General features: G+C 45.5%; 2 protein-coding genes across 2 annotated transcripts; one reads left to right on the top strand and one right to left on the bottom strand.

Annotated features, from left to right (window-relative positions):
- Positions 1–5,303: 5,303 nt before the first annotated feature.
- On the top strand, positions 5,304–8,052 carry LOC119295498 (WRKY transcription factor 55-like). The gene is made up of 3 exons (XM_037573932.1): positions 5,304–5,498; positions 5,615–5,719; positions 7,260–8,052. Exons 1-3 carry the CDS (start codon positions 5,419–5,421, stop codon positions 7,741–7,743), a joined length of 669 nt encoding a protein of 222 aa, XP_037429829.1. The 5' UTR covers positions 5,304–5,418; the 3' UTR covers positions 7,744–8,052.
- A 1,857-nt stretch (positions 8,053–9,909) lies between these two features.
- Positions 9,910–14,499, bottom strand: LOC119295496 (GPI transamidase component PIG-T-like). Its single transcript, XM_037573931.1, has 5 exons — positions 14,126–14,499; positions 12,211–13,404; positions 11,863–12,012; positions 11,558–11,738; positions 9,910–10,342 (listed from the first exon to the last, which is right to left on the bottom strand). Exons 1-5 carry the CDS (start codon positions 14,366–14,368, stop codon positions 10,170–10,172), a joined length of 1,941 nt encoding a protein of 646 aa, XP_037429828.1. The 5' UTR covers positions 14,369–14,499; the 3' UTR covers positions 9,910–10,169.
- Between the last annotated feature and the right edge of the window lie 3,339 nt (positions 14,500–17,838).

The raw sequence follows: 17,838 nt of genomic DNA, 5'->3' as shown, positions 1-17,838 counted from the left end.
GCCCACGCCGTGCTAGGCGATCAGACGTCCAGCATCGATCCCGCAAGGCCAGCCAAGTAAAGAATTTGCATTGTGATGGTGCGCGTGATTTCCAAGTTAGATCCGGGTATAACCTCTCTCGCCCAAAACTTGGCCGCATACGCGGATCGAACCGAAAACTGACCGTTCGTCTCCCAAGACCATGAGGTCGTATCCTGCATGCTTTCCACAACCTCCCAAGTGCCCACGCTCTGCCAAAGCAGCAAGAATTGCTGCAGCGCATCCGGCCCAGGTTCGGGTCCACATCCCTGGCCCAAGCGGCGCGCGTGATTTCCAAGTTAGATCTGTCGTGGGTATAACCCCTCTCGCCCAAAACTTGGCCGCATACGTGGATCGGACCGAAAACTGACCGTTCGTCTCCCAAGACCTTGAGGTCGTATCCTGCATGCTTTCCACAACCTCCCAAGTGCTCACGCTCTGCCAAAGCAGCAAGAATTGCTGCAGCGCATCCGGCCAAGTTTTCATATATTTTCCTTTTCATTATTTCTGGAATTTTGCCAAGAGCTGCATCCTCTTGCTATAATGACATTACACATTAGCAACATCTGTAGGGGATTTGCTTGCTTGGCTCTGCCATGTTACTTCCAATTTTTATAATACAGTTTTCTGTTTGTTGTGCCATATTAAATTATTATGGTGTATCGAATCCTGCATCAGATTAAGAAAGCAAAAGTGGTACAAAACAAGTCAGGGGACTAAGACTCTGAAGTGATCTTCCAGGAACCATCCCACCGCCACCGGCATAGACAGGATAATCAAGACTAATGATGGACAGATCGTTCTTCTCCTGGATCGATGAAGAGTGATCAATTTGCACACTTGGAACAACGCAGCTACACATGCATGCAGATACCGGATCCACCAGCATTCGTCTTTGTTTTCTCCCATTATTAGCCCCCTGATTGAGTTTAATAAAGTCACACAAATCCAGAGCATCTGGGCTAGTAGTATAATTATGTTCGGAGAGTTTGCTTTAGGTTTTGCTAAATCTCAATTGAATGGAATTTTTTTAACTCTCTTACTTCGTTGGCGATGCTGAGAACTATCGATCTCACATTATTTTTTTCTTTCAACAGAGGCAAAAGCCCTTTGATTAATTAAGTCACACAATTCTATAGCATCTGGGCTAGTATAATTTTGTTCGGAGAGTTTGTTTTAGGTTTTGCTAAATCTCAATTGAATGATTTTTTTTTTTACAGTTTTACTTCTCGGTTGATGCCGAGAACTATCCGTCTCACCTTTTTTTTTCTTAAACCGAGGCAAAAGATTTGTCCAGTTAATTAACTAAAACCCGACAAAAGCCAATACAAACACGTGTGGACTACTCACAAAGCATGAATGCACAATTGTTCCGACAAACATTTCAATCTGCATCAATAACAAACCCCCACAGCTCTACATCGTAAAGGAACCCCAGCGAGAACACCTCGACTGAAGACAATGGACATTACCAAATCCACGGTGACAAGCCAAACCACAAGGATGGTCCAATAGACTGAGGGTCGGCCATTAGGCAGGCATGGACGTCTTCCTACGATGCCACTCTTCTTGCCTTTGCTCCTAAGTGACTTCTCCTTGAAGATTGTCGGTCTGAGGGCACGTCCACCTTCTTGATTCTGCCCTTGGTTGTCTTCTTTGCCAAGAGGCAAGTAATCGACTTGCCAGATTTAGGGCTAGCCGCCTCCAAGCCAGCGAGTAAGTCGCAAAGCTATTTCGCAATTAGCTGTCAACGCACCTGCCTCAACAATGTCGCCACCCACAGACACCACTTGCCCAATGGTCAGAGGAGAGTTAGTGACAGTAGCATCCAAACCTCGAAGACATAGTGGTTGGTTGTGCTCCAACGATGGTAGTAAGGGTGTCGCCGCCACCTCTAAGGCCCCTAGCGAGCCCATCTCCTTCAGAAAACCATCGATACAAGTGTAGCGGGCGTAGCTCCTGAAGTCGGACGAGAAGTTTTTTCACTCAACTAAGACGTAAACAAACACTTCTATGGTTTTTTTTAACTACATGAAGAAATTACTACAACACTGATATTATTTTCTTAATATGCATGAAGAAATTAATAAACTCGACCAAATTATGGTTCCTCAGTGGGCACAGCCGGAACCAAGCTTTTTTTTGTTATTGTTTGGAAAATTTATTAGTACTCCAATCTCTTGGAAATGAAACAGGTGACAAGGTGGTTTTCTTTGGTTGTGTGCATTTTTTATAGAGGACAAGAAAAGCAATACAAGGACTGCATTGTCTTACAAACGATATCCTCAAGGCTCTTTTTAGAGCACGAGCTAAATGTTTTTAGTTTCAGTTTTAGTTTCTCACGGAACCAAACTGTTCCTAAAAAAATCAATTATTGGTTGCTTGTCATTGTGCTAAGTATGTCATAAAAATTGACAAATTTTGGAAGGAAGAAAAATGCAAGAAGCAATCGATCTTGTCCCAGCAATCCAAATAAACTAATCCTTGCACTGTTTGAATGTATCACCAGAAGTTCTTGATGACTACTCTATCGGCCGCAACGAAACAATAAAAATTCATTGGGGTGATGCGGCTACAACTAGAGCCACAATCTCAAATAGCTAAAATATTTCTCATGCAATTCTGAGATGGCCAGATCGCCTCTCTTGATTTCTGTGGTCCACTGGCCCTTGAAAGTGAAATGGTTTAGTTGATTAGTCACCTAGTTGATGACTTTTTTCAATGCTGATGGTCATGATCTCTGCTACAACTGTAGAACAAAAAACAGCTAATAATTCTGCCACAATTCCATTTTCCATAAGTGATCATGATCTTTTAACATTTACCTTTTGTTCCCTTTTCTAATATTCATTTGCACTAGTGAAATGTGATGAATTATGCCATTTCACAAGGTTCACGATACGTATCACAAGGGCACATATTTTTGCTTCCATGTTGTCATTAGTGGCCACGGTAAACCAGTAGGAGTACCACTAAATTAAACTAGGAGTCATTAACTAGACTTGTTCTTCCAACCCTTCACCTTTCTTTTTATATATCATATCCTTTCCACAGAACTGCTTAAAAAAGACTATTACTATGAGAGATTAGGGTACATAAGGCGGTATTAAAATTTGTTGATTGATTCCAGTGCTAGCCTGTGTCGGTACGATTGATCCACCAAACCCAAGATTTTGTGCTCACAAAGCTAAACCTTTCTTCTACTTAATTAACAACTAACATAAGACCAAACTGCATGAGATGGAAAGAAAAATATGTATTGCGGGGCATGAGCTGTCCCCCCTGCACATGGGGCTGCATTGACATTTGCATATAGTTTTTCTCAGAATTCAGGATCCATGTGCCGGGCTCTGTCATGACGACTCATGCCGTTAGCTGATTGCCGTGGCCGCTCCCTGTTTTTGTTATAGATACCTAGGAAATATTGGTAATGGAGAGGAACATCCTTCTGGTTTTTCTGTGGAGTAAGATGCACACTGTTATCATTTATTCTCAATATCCTTTAAACCATTGTGGCAATGTAACAACCATGGTTAGATTTAATTTTTTTTTGTCACATTGACCAAAGATAAGCATCAAAATTCGAACCACCTTTACTACTATTTCTGTTGTAGAACTCGGAGCCTATTTTTTTAGAAAAAATTGAGAACTTGCGTATTTGTTTTGTAGATCTCCACAATGCATATAAGGATAAAAATAACACATGATTGCAGTTGTATGGTTTTAAATGTCCTACATAACTTAAATGATGCGTCATTTTGTATGAAAAATAATAATCTTGGCTTTAGACTATAACATAGCTATTACAACGCACGCCGCTCAACATTTTTCACGTCAGGCATGATGTCAAGACAAGTCAAAGCACGCAACAACGTTAAACAAGTCCACTGATGGGCGGGCACGTCACGCCAGAGGACTGTGTTTGTTTCCATAAATTTAGGGAACGGTCTTTCCATGAAGTTATACAAGATAGTTTCTAGGTAAAACATTTTGAAAAATACAGAGAAAGAAATCCTTACCAAACAGCGAATCAAACTTCTAATATGGATATTTAACAAATGTGCAAAATCCATCAAAAATATTGTAATACTTCTGAATCAAATATTCTTTAGTGAAAAATAAGACTCCTAGAAGAAAAGGTTCAAAGCAAGAGTAATTATTTATAGAAAAAAGATTGATTGGCAGTGCAGAGGAACAACTTTCTGGCTTTTTTTTCATGGGGTAAGATGCACACGGTTATCATTTATTATTGTCAATATATCCATTGAACCACATATTTGTGGCATTGGGACAATTTGGGTTAGATTTAATTTCCCTGTCAGACTAAACCAAAGTTAACCATCAAAATTCAAACCAGATTTACTCTTCTATTGTAAAACTTGTAACCTCTTTGGTTTGTAAGAACTTATACATTAGGAAGTTCTTACAAACCAAAGTGGTTACAAGTTACAAGTTTATCATGTCATGCTTTAAAAATCCTACATGACTTAAGTGATATTTAGTTGTACATAGAAAAAAAAAGAATAATTCAGAAAGATCAATTGACGTCACAACCATTGAAGTGGGTTGCGCCGCATCAAAAGACCGATTGATGTCATAACCATTGACGCGGGCGGCGCTGCATTGAAAGACCAGTTGGCGTATTGGTGTGGGCTGCGCGGTGTCGAAAGACCGATTGATGTCGCAACCATCGGCACGGGCTGCCGCGCACCGAAAGACCAATTGACGTCACACCATTGGCTTGGGCTGCGCGGCACCGAAAGACCAATTGAAGTCGCAACCATTGGTGTGGGCTGCGTCGCGCCGAAAGACCGACTGATGTCGCAACCATTGGTGTGGGCTGCGTCGCGCCGAAAGACTTGTTAAAGTCACAAACTATTGACTCGGGTTGCGCCACACTGAAATACCAATTAACGCCATAAACCATTGGCGCGGGCTGCGCCGCATCGAAAGTTTGGTTGCCGTCACAACCACTCGCGCGGACTGCGCTGTCCGAAACACCAGATTATGAACGTTTTCATAAATTTAGGAAGCAGTCATAAATATAGAGACCGGATTATCAACATGTTTTAAATACTTTTAAATTGAAAAATCTTTAACAAAAGTAGTACACTCTTGGAAGAAAAGGTTCAAAAAGCAGGAGGAAATGTCTGGATGGGGGTGGGGAGTAATAAGCGCCGTTAAGGGAAGGGGAAGCATGGGAGAGGGGGCGACGCGTGTTAACGTTGAAGAATGCTCCTCCCCGCGCCGTCGTTGTTTAATGCTATAAATAAAGCTAGTCAGAGAGACCGAGGAAGGCCCCAGCAGAAACGTCGCCTCTTCTCCACCGCCGGCCCACAAAATCCCAAGGCCTCTCCCTCCTCTCTCCTCGCTTCTCTTCTCCTTCTCCGACCGACCGCCATGGCCCTGGACTCCGTCCCTTCCTACCCCAGCGACCTGGGATCCAGCGGCAGGGCAACCAGGACCCAGCAAAGAATCCGGTACGCTCCCGCAGTTTGCCCTGCTAATTTCTCGCAGCAGAAGGTCGATGCTTTGCGCTTCAGTTTCTTGATTTTCCTTTTTCTGCTCTTGCCGTTGCTGTGCGTGGCGACGCCAGGAAGGAGGAGCGGACGTGGACGGCGGACACCTACGCGCCGTACGACGACGGGCATCAGTGGAGGAAGTACGGCGAGAAGAAGCTCTCCAACTCCAACTTCCCGAGGTCTGCTTCTTGTTCTTGGCCGATTCACTCCATTCCCCCAAGCTCCATATTTTTCCTATTCCCGTTCATGCATGTGTTGCCTGTGTGTGGTCAAGTAATTTCAAGTAGAACGGTTGGTTTCTAGGTGTTGGTAGATCTACTGGTGAATTAGCAGGGACTGAAATTGGGTGAATTTACTGAGGGCGTGTGTTGATCTGGAACATTTTGGGGGGGTCCTGGACCTTCTACTCCTTTTTCTAACAGGAAGAATTCCTAGCTCGCTATATCAAGAAAATTAGCCAATATGCATGCAGGAATCTTTTTAGTCTACTATAGGTGGAGAACATGTTTATTGACTAGTAATCTTTAGTTTCTATAACATTATACATAGAAATAGAGACATTTCTTTGTATGCAGCTTGTGAATGGGCCAGATATTAAAATCAAAATAATTAAGCTTATTTTTTGGAATAATAAAATTTCATCAGTACCACAAATCACATCACCGCTTACCGCACCCAGAGTTTGTGTATTAGCAGGCGGTCTGGTCAATGTATTTGATTCTTTGCAGCAAACTCTGTTGTGGACATAACATATTGCGTGGTTTTCCACTAGTTACTTCTTGGCGGAACTAGAATGCGACAAGTGTCGGCATAGCCCTTAATCAAGTGGAAAGTAAAGGCATGCTCGTCAAGACGTCAACTAAAAACTGTTTATGTAATCGGCGTAGGGACCTTCACAGCGGCTATCTCTTACGTAATTGACAACCCAGCAAGACAAATAAAAATCCAAAAAAGTGTTGGCTCGCCATATGGATAAAAAAATCGCAACTGGACCTCCTTTGTTGCCTGTCATTTGCAAGTCGTTTGAAATCTAATATATATCACTAGCAGGCTAGAAGTTTCCTCATTTGTTTTGCCCACTTGTCCTGATTCAAGTCTGCAACCTTTAGCATCATGCCGACGGTCCCAGCTAATACTTCTTTTACTTCCTTGGAGACTGGTTGGCCCGTGATGCGACCCAACATCGATCCTGTTAGTCCATCAAGAGACTGCTCATAGATGTTAACGTTTCTTCTTTTAGAAAGCGGTAGATAAAAGGTCCCCAAAGCGTGTGGTACTATGGAACATTTTGGCCTAATTTTAATAGATTGAATGTTGATGGGGGGAGAGGTGAAAATAAGCACACGATTTAACAATTGTGCTTCTTTATAGGAATGTTGTAAGTAATGTTACTCTATGCATGTATGCTTAGTTGCTTACTTAAAGCACTCAAATGTGAAGAAGAATAAGGCAAGTTGGCAGAGGAAAGGTGTCAAAATTTACTTGTACTTTCCTCAAAAAGAAAATTACTTGCACTGTCATTAGATGGGACACTACACCACAGAAGCCATGCCAAATGCATGCACTCTCGAATGCACCTATTGTATGTCTATACTTCCCTAACTAGTCCTGGAAATGCATTTGCTCTTGAATGCAACTATTGTCTGCCTATATTTTGTCAAAGATTTCTTCTGTTTACTTCGGGCTTGGAAATTTAAATCTGCGTTGTACAATTTGCAGGTTCTACTACAGATGTACCTACAAGACTGACCTGAAGTGCCCTGCGACGAAACAAGTCCAGCAGAAGGACATGAGCGACCCACCATTGTTCACGGTCACTTACTTCAACCATCACAGCTGCAACACCACCTCGAGGCCCATCGGCAGCGCCCCAGACACCACTGAACAGTCGTCCTCGAGGAGAGCAGTGTCCATCTGCTTTGGGTCGCATGCCACCGGCGAGCAGCCGACATTCCTAACGTTGCCGGGCACACTGCAGTCTCCAGCGAGCACAACCAACCAACAGAGCGACAGAGGCGCTTACGGTCACCAGTTTCAGTGGACAGACACATCACCATCGGCAGGCGATGCCCCAGTCAAGATGGAGACCGACAGTCTTGCTGGAACAGACGCTTCGTCTGGCGCTGCTAGCGGTCATGCTCTGTCGAGGACACTGCTGCCGATCGGCCAGTCGAGATGCATCGAGTACTTCCAGTTCTTGTGATGGAAGTGTGCTGGGGAGCTCCTTGGTCCTTGTTGCAGGTTGAGTCTGAGTAGCGACGACTGCTGTTCTGAAGTTCTGAAGGATCCACATCAAGAGATTACTGCCGCTGCTGCCACCGCTGTTCTTTTGCTTCCTTTGCATTCAGATTCGAGCCAGATTTGTGTGCTTGGATGATGTAAAGAACTAGACTGAAGTTTATTTATTTATCTAGTAGTACATCACCTTGAAAAAGAAAGGTAATGTTTCCCATTTGGAAGTAGTTTGGCTCGCCGTTCGGTCACTAATGAAGTACTGCAAGGTTCCAGATTCCCTGGATGCGTGTGTTGGTTTATGCAACTTACTACCTCTGTACACTAATGTAAGATGTTCAACGTCTTACATTAGTGTACAGAGGTAGTACTATATTACTCCCTCTGTTCACAATATAAGATGTTTTGCATATTTCGATATGGGCTACATACTGACTGAAATGTACATACATGTCTATATACATCTGATTCAGATAAAAGTTCTTTTTTCAGCGGCACGAGGGGGAGAAGAATAGCTCTTCACAATCACACCATTCGAATGAGTCTATAGATTTAACTCCAGGAAGGTATGGCATGGCAAGGCAAGGCAAGGCTCTTCACAATCACACCATTCAAAGAAGGCTTCTGCACACAAAAACAGGCCAAACTGACGGCCGCCGCCGTGTGGCCAACTGCCCATGTCATTTCTCTGCCACATTTTTTCGCCGTCCACCGCCCCACGGCTATAAAAGGCAGGAGTTTCCCGTCCCGGTTCATCTCCTCACTGCCCACAACTCCATTTCCCTCTCCACGTCCCCCTCTGGCTCCACTCCCCTCATCTTCACTATGATGCTTTCCCTATGGTTGGATTGGGCGCCGCTCACGGAGGAGGAACGGATCCTGGACGAGGAGGGCGCCCTCATCGCTAAGGAGAGAAGTGGGATCACCAGGACGCGCAAGAGAATGTCGCCCTGGTCCCTAAGGAGTGGGATCACTGAGACCTACGGGCTGGAGTGCACCACAGGCCACCTCTTGCCAGCCTGAAGATCGCCCGACACCATGCCAAAGTCTGCCCAATGACGCACACATGCCCTGACACGACTAGTTTCTCGCCCCCTCATTGTTAAGGAGGCATATGATGTCCGCTACGCCGCATAAGCCTAGGTCGTTCACCCCGGTGAAGTCTTCGAGGAGACCGTCATCGTGCAATCGTTGGCGGTGGAGAGGAGCATGCCATTTGGCGTGAGTTCGAGGTGGCACAACCAACAAGGAAATGGACACAGAAAGGGAGCTCGCGCCAAGGACCGTGGCTGCGTTTACCATGTCGCTCACATCCCCTACAAGTCTCACTCCGACAGTCTCACTCCGACGTGAACCACATCGGACCGTCACAATGCCATACCTAGTCGACAGCCGACTCGTCACATGTGCATGTCCCGTGCATAGCATTCGCTATCGACTCGGGCTCATGAAAATGCAAGCTATAGCTGCTACATATATGTAAAAGTAACATTTTTTGAACTACTCGTCTATTAATTATGTATCATATATAAGACCATCGTATTGCAATGTTATGTCAATTTAAGTGTTGAATACCTCCAACTTATGAGTATTGAGTTGATGCAACCAAAGGAAAAAGAAGAAGAAGAAACCACATTATGACAAACTCTGAGTTTGCGCGTCGCGTCAGCAGCCTGAAAAACAATCATGGACCACACTCCATGCACATTTTGAAGGTTGCTAGAGTTGCTAAAAAATGTAAGTGCAAACTAAACCTGATCATACACCAGGCCGGGTTTCGGTCTGGGCTTCAAAAAGCCCCAACCTCATACTCCAAGCCCAAGCCCAAGCCTGGCCTGAAGCCCAAATATGCATGTTCTTGAGCCCAAGCCCAGCCCGAATGCAAGCCCAAAGCCCAAAAGCATGACAAGAATGTTGTTGTTTTAGTTCTACACATCTAAGCCCAGCCCAAAATGTTGAATAATGGAAGCCTGGGCCCACCCAGATATCCTTTCAGGCTGTAAGACAAAGCCCAAACCCGGCTCAAGTGACAAGTCCAACCCAGCCCAGCCCAGGTTTGTGGGACAGGGCCGGGCTGCCCATGATCAGGCTTAGTGCAGACACAAGGACAGGGATGCATTTCTCGCCAGTTAAACTCTGTAATAAGTAAAGGGGCCGGAATATCTGAATGAGGTGTAGGTCAAACTGTAGAAAGGGGTACAAACCGCCACGCTACAAAAATGTACAAGGTGTCAAGCTGCAACTGGAGCAGAATCTTCTTAACAACCAAGGATGTCACAAAAAAGATGGCCCCGGCGCAAGCACCTGTACATGTAGGTAATACATACATGCTACAAAAGAAGAAGGATACGATCTACCACCGTGGATTTGATCAAAATTCTCAGCAATATTAGTCCTCTAACTGTTCGACAAATAATGGAACACAATAGCTACTACTGCGACGAACACAACTTTGAGTAGTAGCTTTGACCACGGCAGAGATGCAGGAGACGTGGATTCTGATTCCAACGGATCAACCTTCTGCCCCCTTAGCTTAGCTATCAATAGGGGAATGAGACCTCGTCTCTTATCTGTTACAGAATTGACATTGGTTAGACAAATGTTTAAGCTGTGGTAAGCTACAATCCTGACCAGTAAAGCTAGTGAGATGTGTTGAGGTCAAATTCAAGGAATCAAAATAGTCAAGCAATTGCCAGCAAAAAATCATTTGTGTAACAATATGAAGCAACTCGATGGATGATTCAACACCATGAGGTAACCACAAATTTGACACAGAAGCTACCATAACACCTTAAAGATCGTTTATGTTCCAATGCTACATACAGGAAACATTGCAACGAAATTTTGAGACTGAGACCAGCAACTGCAATCAGAAAGAATGATAGAGTAAACAGAAGAAAAATATCCTCAAATTTTCATTTTTTATGCTATATCAACATATGCTCTGTGAGTCCAATAATCTAAACCCTAAAAGAATTTATTCCTTTCTGCAGGGGAGAGGGCAAAACCCAAAAAAGTTTATCCAGAAGATTAGGTATGGTTGATGAAACGAAGGAAAACAACAGGTTTCATTTGAATCTGTACTGCTGGCAGAAAATTGATCTTTACATGAATATCAATCCTTGTTCCAATCCTCAGTTTATTGATAACCAAAAGAACTCATAATAACTAGTACTACTCCCTCCGTTCGGAATTACTCGTCCAAGAAATGAATGTATCTAGATGTATTTTAGTTATAGATACATCCATTTTTATCCATTTTTGTGACAAGTAATTCCAAACGGAGGGAGTACCTCCGTTCCTTTTTGTAAGACGTCATGTAAGAGATACAGGGTGTCTTACAAATGGGGACAGCGGGGAGTAGCTCATACTCCTATGTTTTCAGTTTTGGGGGAAAAAATATACATCATCAACAACGCAGTGATTTCTTGTGTCAGAACAGCACCACCAGCTAACATTTCAGATAAAAAAGGGCAGCCCGGTGCACGTAGCTCCCGCTTGCGCAGGGTCCGGGGAAGGGTCCCACCACTTTGGGTCTATAGTATGCAGCCTTTCCCTACATTTCTGCAAGAGCCTGTTTCCAGGACTCGAACCCGTGACCTCATGGTCACAAGCAACAGCTTTACCGCTGTGCCAAGGTTTCAGATCCAACAGAAAAAATAAATCGTCGACCACCTCAGCATTTGAGATTGAGACTGAAGCAGTGCAAATTGCAATTCCCTAACAAGAGCTGACAGCATCATGAAAAAGAAAAACGTATGACATGAACCAAGTACTCAAAATACCTGCTTTCTTCAATCCCCTCTCTTCCTCGCCGATTCTTCGTCTCAAAGCATTAAGTAGTGAGCCAAAATAAAGAGCTAAGACAGTGCAAGTGAAGGTGATAACATTGTATGGCATGCTAAAATCAGGAGTTGTCAATGGAACAAGCAACACTTCTGTGTACGACTTCACAACACCATCTTCCTGCAGGATAAAGACATACCGCAGTGAGAAAAATCAATGCAGAATATTTCAAATCTCCGGCGTAGTAAGCGTTTTTCTTTCCCTGACACTACTGATGAACCCATAACATCTCTACAGCATATACCTTGAAGTTCTCTAGCAAAGGCGACACAAACAATGGATCAGCTTCAGGGTAACTTCGGCTAGAGTTGAACTCAGGAAAGCTAACCAAAGCTGATGGAATATCAAATCCTTGATTAGCATCAGGAGGATATTCATCTATGTGTAGGAACCCCTGAAAAAAGGTCCATATACCATAGACATAAGTCGGTGAAATTATTTAGTTATGCATGCATATCATTAACTGCAGAATGAACGGCGGTCAAGCAACAAGTGGAGGCTTGACCTAAAGGTCAAAAGTATAATACGAGTAAAAAGTTTATTTCAAATCCAAAAGGAACGTAATTTCAGTAGTTTAAGCAGCAGAGCACACCTTGTCGAAGTCCAAAGTAAGAGTAGCCAATTGCATGCTGCAAGGAAACTTAAGAAGCATCTCCATTGTACCAGGCAAAAGCTTGTCTTCTGATGGAGTGACATGTATCTTGTCAACTACTTCTGATATAGCCTTGCTACTCCCATCAATGAAAACTTCTAGGCTGTGATAGTAGACCTTGACATACCATGGAACAACCTGGAAAACTACAGCCTTTATCGAACAATCATTTGAGCTGTCCACTAGTTGCTTATCTAGACCAGTGGATAGAAATGACATGGCAATTGAGCCTCTTTCATTTCCGCTACCCATAAGAAATCTACTTGCATGATACGGCGCACGGGTGCAAGACCATATCAAGGGAAGCTTCCAAGTTATGCCCACATTCAAAGGCTTATCATTGTTGTAGTTGTTAACATCATACTCATATAGTGAAGAGGATTGGACTTCCAAGTTATCTAATTCTTTGAGGGACCTGTCTGGGGCAGTTGACAATACAAATAAATCATTATTCCATGAAACATCTGACCCAGCTTTGTCAACATTGTCAACTATGCCTTTCTCAATCTCTACAAAAACTCTGCTGGATTTAGACACAAGACATTTCCCTGATAACTTCTTACTGAACAGATGTTCCATGGACCAGCTGGGCTGAAGTTGTCCACCAGTAGAATGTAGCTGTTTACCACTAACTGTATTTGGTTGCAGCACAACTGTGAGTGTTTGATCAAGAATAATACCAAGAGATTGTGATGCTTTCAATTTTAGCTTTTGTGAATGGTAATATCCTTTATAAACTGAAGGCCTGTACAGCAAAGAAGCTATCCCAGCTTTGTCACGACACGGTAGAAGTTTCAGCCAAGGTGTTAGATTCTCTGTGCAGACAGCTTCCCGAGGCAATGCCCCATATCTTAGATTGCCTTCATTCAATTTAAATCCCCAACGAGGAGCAGAAAATGCAGTGGAAGACTCTAAGAAGTTGATGGATGCACAAAACAGTCCTGATAGTGTGTGTGTCAGGTTCTTCCATGTGGCATCAATCTCGGCCAAAGGAAGGTCGAAAACTGCCCACAGCTCAACACCAGGGGGCTTTGCATTATTTGTTGACATTGGATCATATCCGCCCCATTGCTCATAATTCCACCTTCCTTGTGTGAAAGATAGCTCCAGTTCACTAATATGAAATTTTTGGACCTGGTTTAGACAGAACAGAATGATCTTAACAGTAATTCCAAAACATTCATACAAGGCAGTAGGAAGTTATTAAACAGATGAGCAGTGGAGGTTCCTATAATCTTAGTTCATGACCGTGTAATTATCATACAGAATAGAAGAGGTTCGGAAATGCCTGGATTTTAGCAGCTGAGGTGCTAAAATAGGGAGAAATAAACATAGATAGACAAGAGCACTTTTCATGATGAAACTAGAAAGTTAACTAGATAGGTAGGTTGTTCTCTGCCAAGTGCTTTATAATCCTGATTTGATCAAGACAAATTTTGATCTAAACTTAAGGCAGTTTACGTTCTAGAGATTATCCATGTCTCTCTTGCAAAGCCCAAACAGAAGCACCAGCCAAGTCGATTGGAAATTAAGGTATCCTAGATTTTACATACATTTTAATTGCATCATTTCCACAATAGAACAGGAAACTGCCTGAGCTAGTCGATGTTATGACTAGGAGAATAAATACCCTAATCTAATCCTAGCTGCAAGCCTGAAATAGATCAACATTCAACAGCAACCAGCTTTGAGGCAGTTACTGCACCTGGTGTTACTCTCAGTAGAGTGCCTACGGATCCAGATGGCTTAATTTCTGCGTCCCTAATTACACGAGCTATCCCGAACAGAAACCATAGGACAGCAGGTAGAAAGAGATCTCTATGGTTGAGAAGAGGGATCTATGGGGGTTAAGTACCAGCTGGGAGATAGCCTTGGGGAAGAGGTGGTGGTGTCGGCCGGCGGCGGAGGCGGGAGGCGCGGAGGAGCGGAAGTGGAAATGGGCCAGCGCCTTGCGGTCCGGGAGCGGCCGGAGGAGCAGCTCCTCCGTGAACTCCTCCGCCGCCGCAGCATCTGCGGTGGCAGAAGCGGCTGCGGCTAGGAGGAGGAGGAGGAGCAGAGAGAGGAAGCAGAGCCGCGGCGCGGTGGACGGCGGCACCATCAGCGCCCGCGCAGAGTTGGTCGCCGTGGTTTTGCTGGGGCGCGTGGCGCCGGGATCACTCGGTAGCGCCTCAGGTCATAGGGGCGGAGAAACAGAGCAGGTCAGCTCGCGTTGCGATTCGGTGCCGATGATTTGGGTGCCACGACTCAAAAATGGGTTTTTGGGTCAGCCGGACCGATTGGGTGGAGGCCAATGCTCTCCGCCAGTCGACCGGCGCGCGACGCCGCGCGGCCGTCCGATTGGCGCAAATACAACCGTTTCGATTTATTTTTATTGCATGATAATACGTGTATCGTTTGTATCATAGTAAGAATCATAATACAAGTCACGTACACACGGATCTAGCAAACCTGGATACATAGTAAAACGCTAGCCTTTGCACAAAGGAACACCAACTAAAAAGTAAAATACAAACAAAAGTGAAGAAACCACTGAAATTGACACCAACACTCGTCACCTGCCTCTGGCATCACAACAGCAGCCACTAAGGAAAAAAATGACGGATCACCTCTACACCCGAGCTCGACGCTGCTCCATTGCTGATATGCAGCTTTGCGGACCTCCAAGGTGGCTCTCCAAAGCCGAAACCATTACCGTTGAACGAAGCAGACCGGGGCAACACTCCGGACACGCCATCGAACTCCAGATATGGCACCCCCCACATGACTAAGACGTCGGAGGAGGAAACCATACCTGCCATCCACGTACCACAAACCCGGCACACGATCCTACATCTTTCAGATGCCGCCGATGCAGACCACAATCTGCATCCGCTTCTGGACTACCTCCCAAGCTCCACGCCGGTGCTGGAGCAAACGTTGTCGCAACGACGGAGTCCGAGGACACATGTCCACCACGAGAATGTTGTTGATGCAGACCACAATCTGCATCCGCTCCTGGACTACCTCCCAAGCTCCGCGCCGGCGCTTGAGCAAACGTCATCGCAACGACGGAGCCCGAGGACACATGTCCACCACGAGGATGATGATGATGATATAGACCTGGGGTAGGGTCATAGGCCTGACCTATACGTCCTACCCAAGGTCACTACCCTAGAAGCAAAGAAGCTCACGAGACAACAAGGAGTGCCCAATAAATGCGTTGACTGCAATCTGATGAGGATAAAAACCTGGGGTAGAGTCATGGGCCTGACCCATACGTCCTATCCAAGGTCACTACCCTGGAAGATAAGAAGTCCAAGAGGCAACAAGGGACCCCCAGTCAAAGATGTTGAGTGCAATCCACTCGACCAGTCATATCACTCGGGTGTCCCCCTACCTATTGTCACTCGACCATTCAAGGAGTCACTCGACCTACCGAAGATCAAGAGTCACTCAGCATTGCAACGGGCAGGCGTTCACTCCGTAGTTTTTAGGTCGTTAATAGCACTTAAGGCTGGCGTTATCAGTAACGCCCCTACTTTATGTACATTAAGCCCCTTGTAATGGAGGACGGTGAGGGTCCTGGCGTACTCTATATAAGCCACCCCCTCCTCTGGCACAAGGGTTCGCACCCCCTGTAACATCACACGCATATAATCCAATCGACCGCCTCCGGGCACCGAGACGTAGGGCTATTACTTCCTCCGAGAAGGGCCTGAACTCGTAAATCTCGTGTGTACACTGTGACGCCCGGATAATTAGGCTACGGTAATCCCGCGTTAACGATGCCACGTTACCTCGGTTACTGTTACTAACCTCGTGTTAGTTCGAAACCGATTCAATTCAAATTCAAAATCAATCTAACAATAAAAGTTTTCAAAAATTAGAACAAAAATGTTCGGTGGTTGCCGAATATTACAAAGATAATTGTAGTGAAGTAAACACATTTTTAGAAAATGCCTAAGTAATTTAAAGTGCAACTAAAATAAAACAGAAAAGAATAAAAAAACAAAACCAGCAAAAAAGGAGAAAGAGACCCCCCCCCACTGGGCCAGTCAGCCCAGCTGCTAGCCAGGCCGGCCCAGGCCGCCCCCCACACTCCCCCATAACCCCCTGGGCGACCGAACCCTAGCCCACTGTTGGGGAACGTAGCAGAAATTCAAAATTTTCCTACGAGTCACCAAGATCTATCTATGGAGAGACTAGCAACGAGGGGAAGGAGAGTGCATCTACATACCCTTGTAGATCGCTAAGCGGAAGCGTTCAAGAGAACGGGGTTGAAGGAGTCGTACTCGTCGTGATCCAAATCACCGGAGATCCTAGTGCCGAACGAACGGCGCCTCCGCGTTCAACACACGTACAACACGGTGACGTCTCCCACGCCTTGATCCAGCAAGGAGAGAGGGAGAGGTTGAGGAAGACTCCATCCAGCAGCAGCACCGGCGTGGTGGTGGTGGAGGAGCGTGGCAATCCTACAGGGCTTCGCCAAGCACCACGGGAGAGGAGGAGTAAGAGAGGTAGGGCTGCGCCAATAGAGGGAGAAACTCATGTGTTGGCAGCCCTCAAGACCTCAACTATATATAGGGGAGAGGGAGGGGGGTGCGCCCCCTCTAGGGTTTCCACCCCAAGGGGTGCGGCAACCCCAATCTCATCTAAGGGTAGCGGCCAAGGGGGGAGAGGGGGGAAACTTGCCCCCCAAGTTAGGTGAAAGCACCCCCTCCCCAAACCCTAGGCGCCTTGGGCCCTTTTGGGGGGGCGCACCAGCCCACCTGGGGCTGGTCCCCTCCCACACTTGGCCCATGCAGCCCTCCGGGGCCGGTGGCCCCACTTGGTGGACCCCCGGGACCCTCCCGGTGGTCCCGGTACGTTACCGGAAAAACCCGAAACTTTTCCGGTGACCAAAACATGACTTCCCATATATAAATCTTTACCTCCGAACCATTCCGGAACTCCTCGTGACGTCCAGGATCTCATCCGGGACTCCGAACAACATTCGGTAACCACATACAAACTTCCTTTATAGCCCTAGCGTCATCGAACCTTAAGTGTGTAGACCCTACGGGTTCGGGAACCATGTAGACATGACCGAGACGTTCTCCGGTCAATAACCGACAGCGGGATCTGGATACCCATGTTGGCTCCCACATGTTCCACGATGATCTCATCGGATGAACCACGATGTCAAGGACTCAATCGATCCCGTATACAATTCCCTTTGTCTAGCGGTATTGTACTTGCCCGAGATTCGATCATCGGTATCCCGATACCTTGTTCAGTATCGTTACCGGCAAGTCTCTTTACTCGTTCCGTAACACATCATCCCGTGATCAACCCCTTGGTCACATTGTGCACATTATGATGATGTCCTACCGAGTGGGCCCAGAGATACCTCTCTGTTTACACGGAGTGACAAATCCCAGTCTCGATTCGTGCCAACCCAACAGACACTTTCGGAGATACCTGTAGTGCACCTTTATAGCCACCCAGTTACGTTGTGACGTTTGGTACACCCAAAGCATTCCTACGGTATCCGGGAGTTCCACAATCTCATGGTCTAAGGAAATGATACTTGACATTAGAAAAGCTTTA

This window comes from Triticum dicoccoides, chromosome 4B, assembly GCF_002162155.2.
Source record: "Triticum dicoccoides isolate Atlit2015 ecotype Zavitan chromosome 4B, WEW_v2.0, whole genome shotgun sequence".
NCBI classification, from domain to species: Eukaryota; Viridiplantae; Streptophyta; class Magnoliopsida; order Poales; family Poaceae; genus Triticum; species Triticum dicoccoides.
The sequence above is the reverse complement of the archived record's forward strand: the minus strand, read 5'-3'. Positions and strand labels throughout refer to the sequence as shown.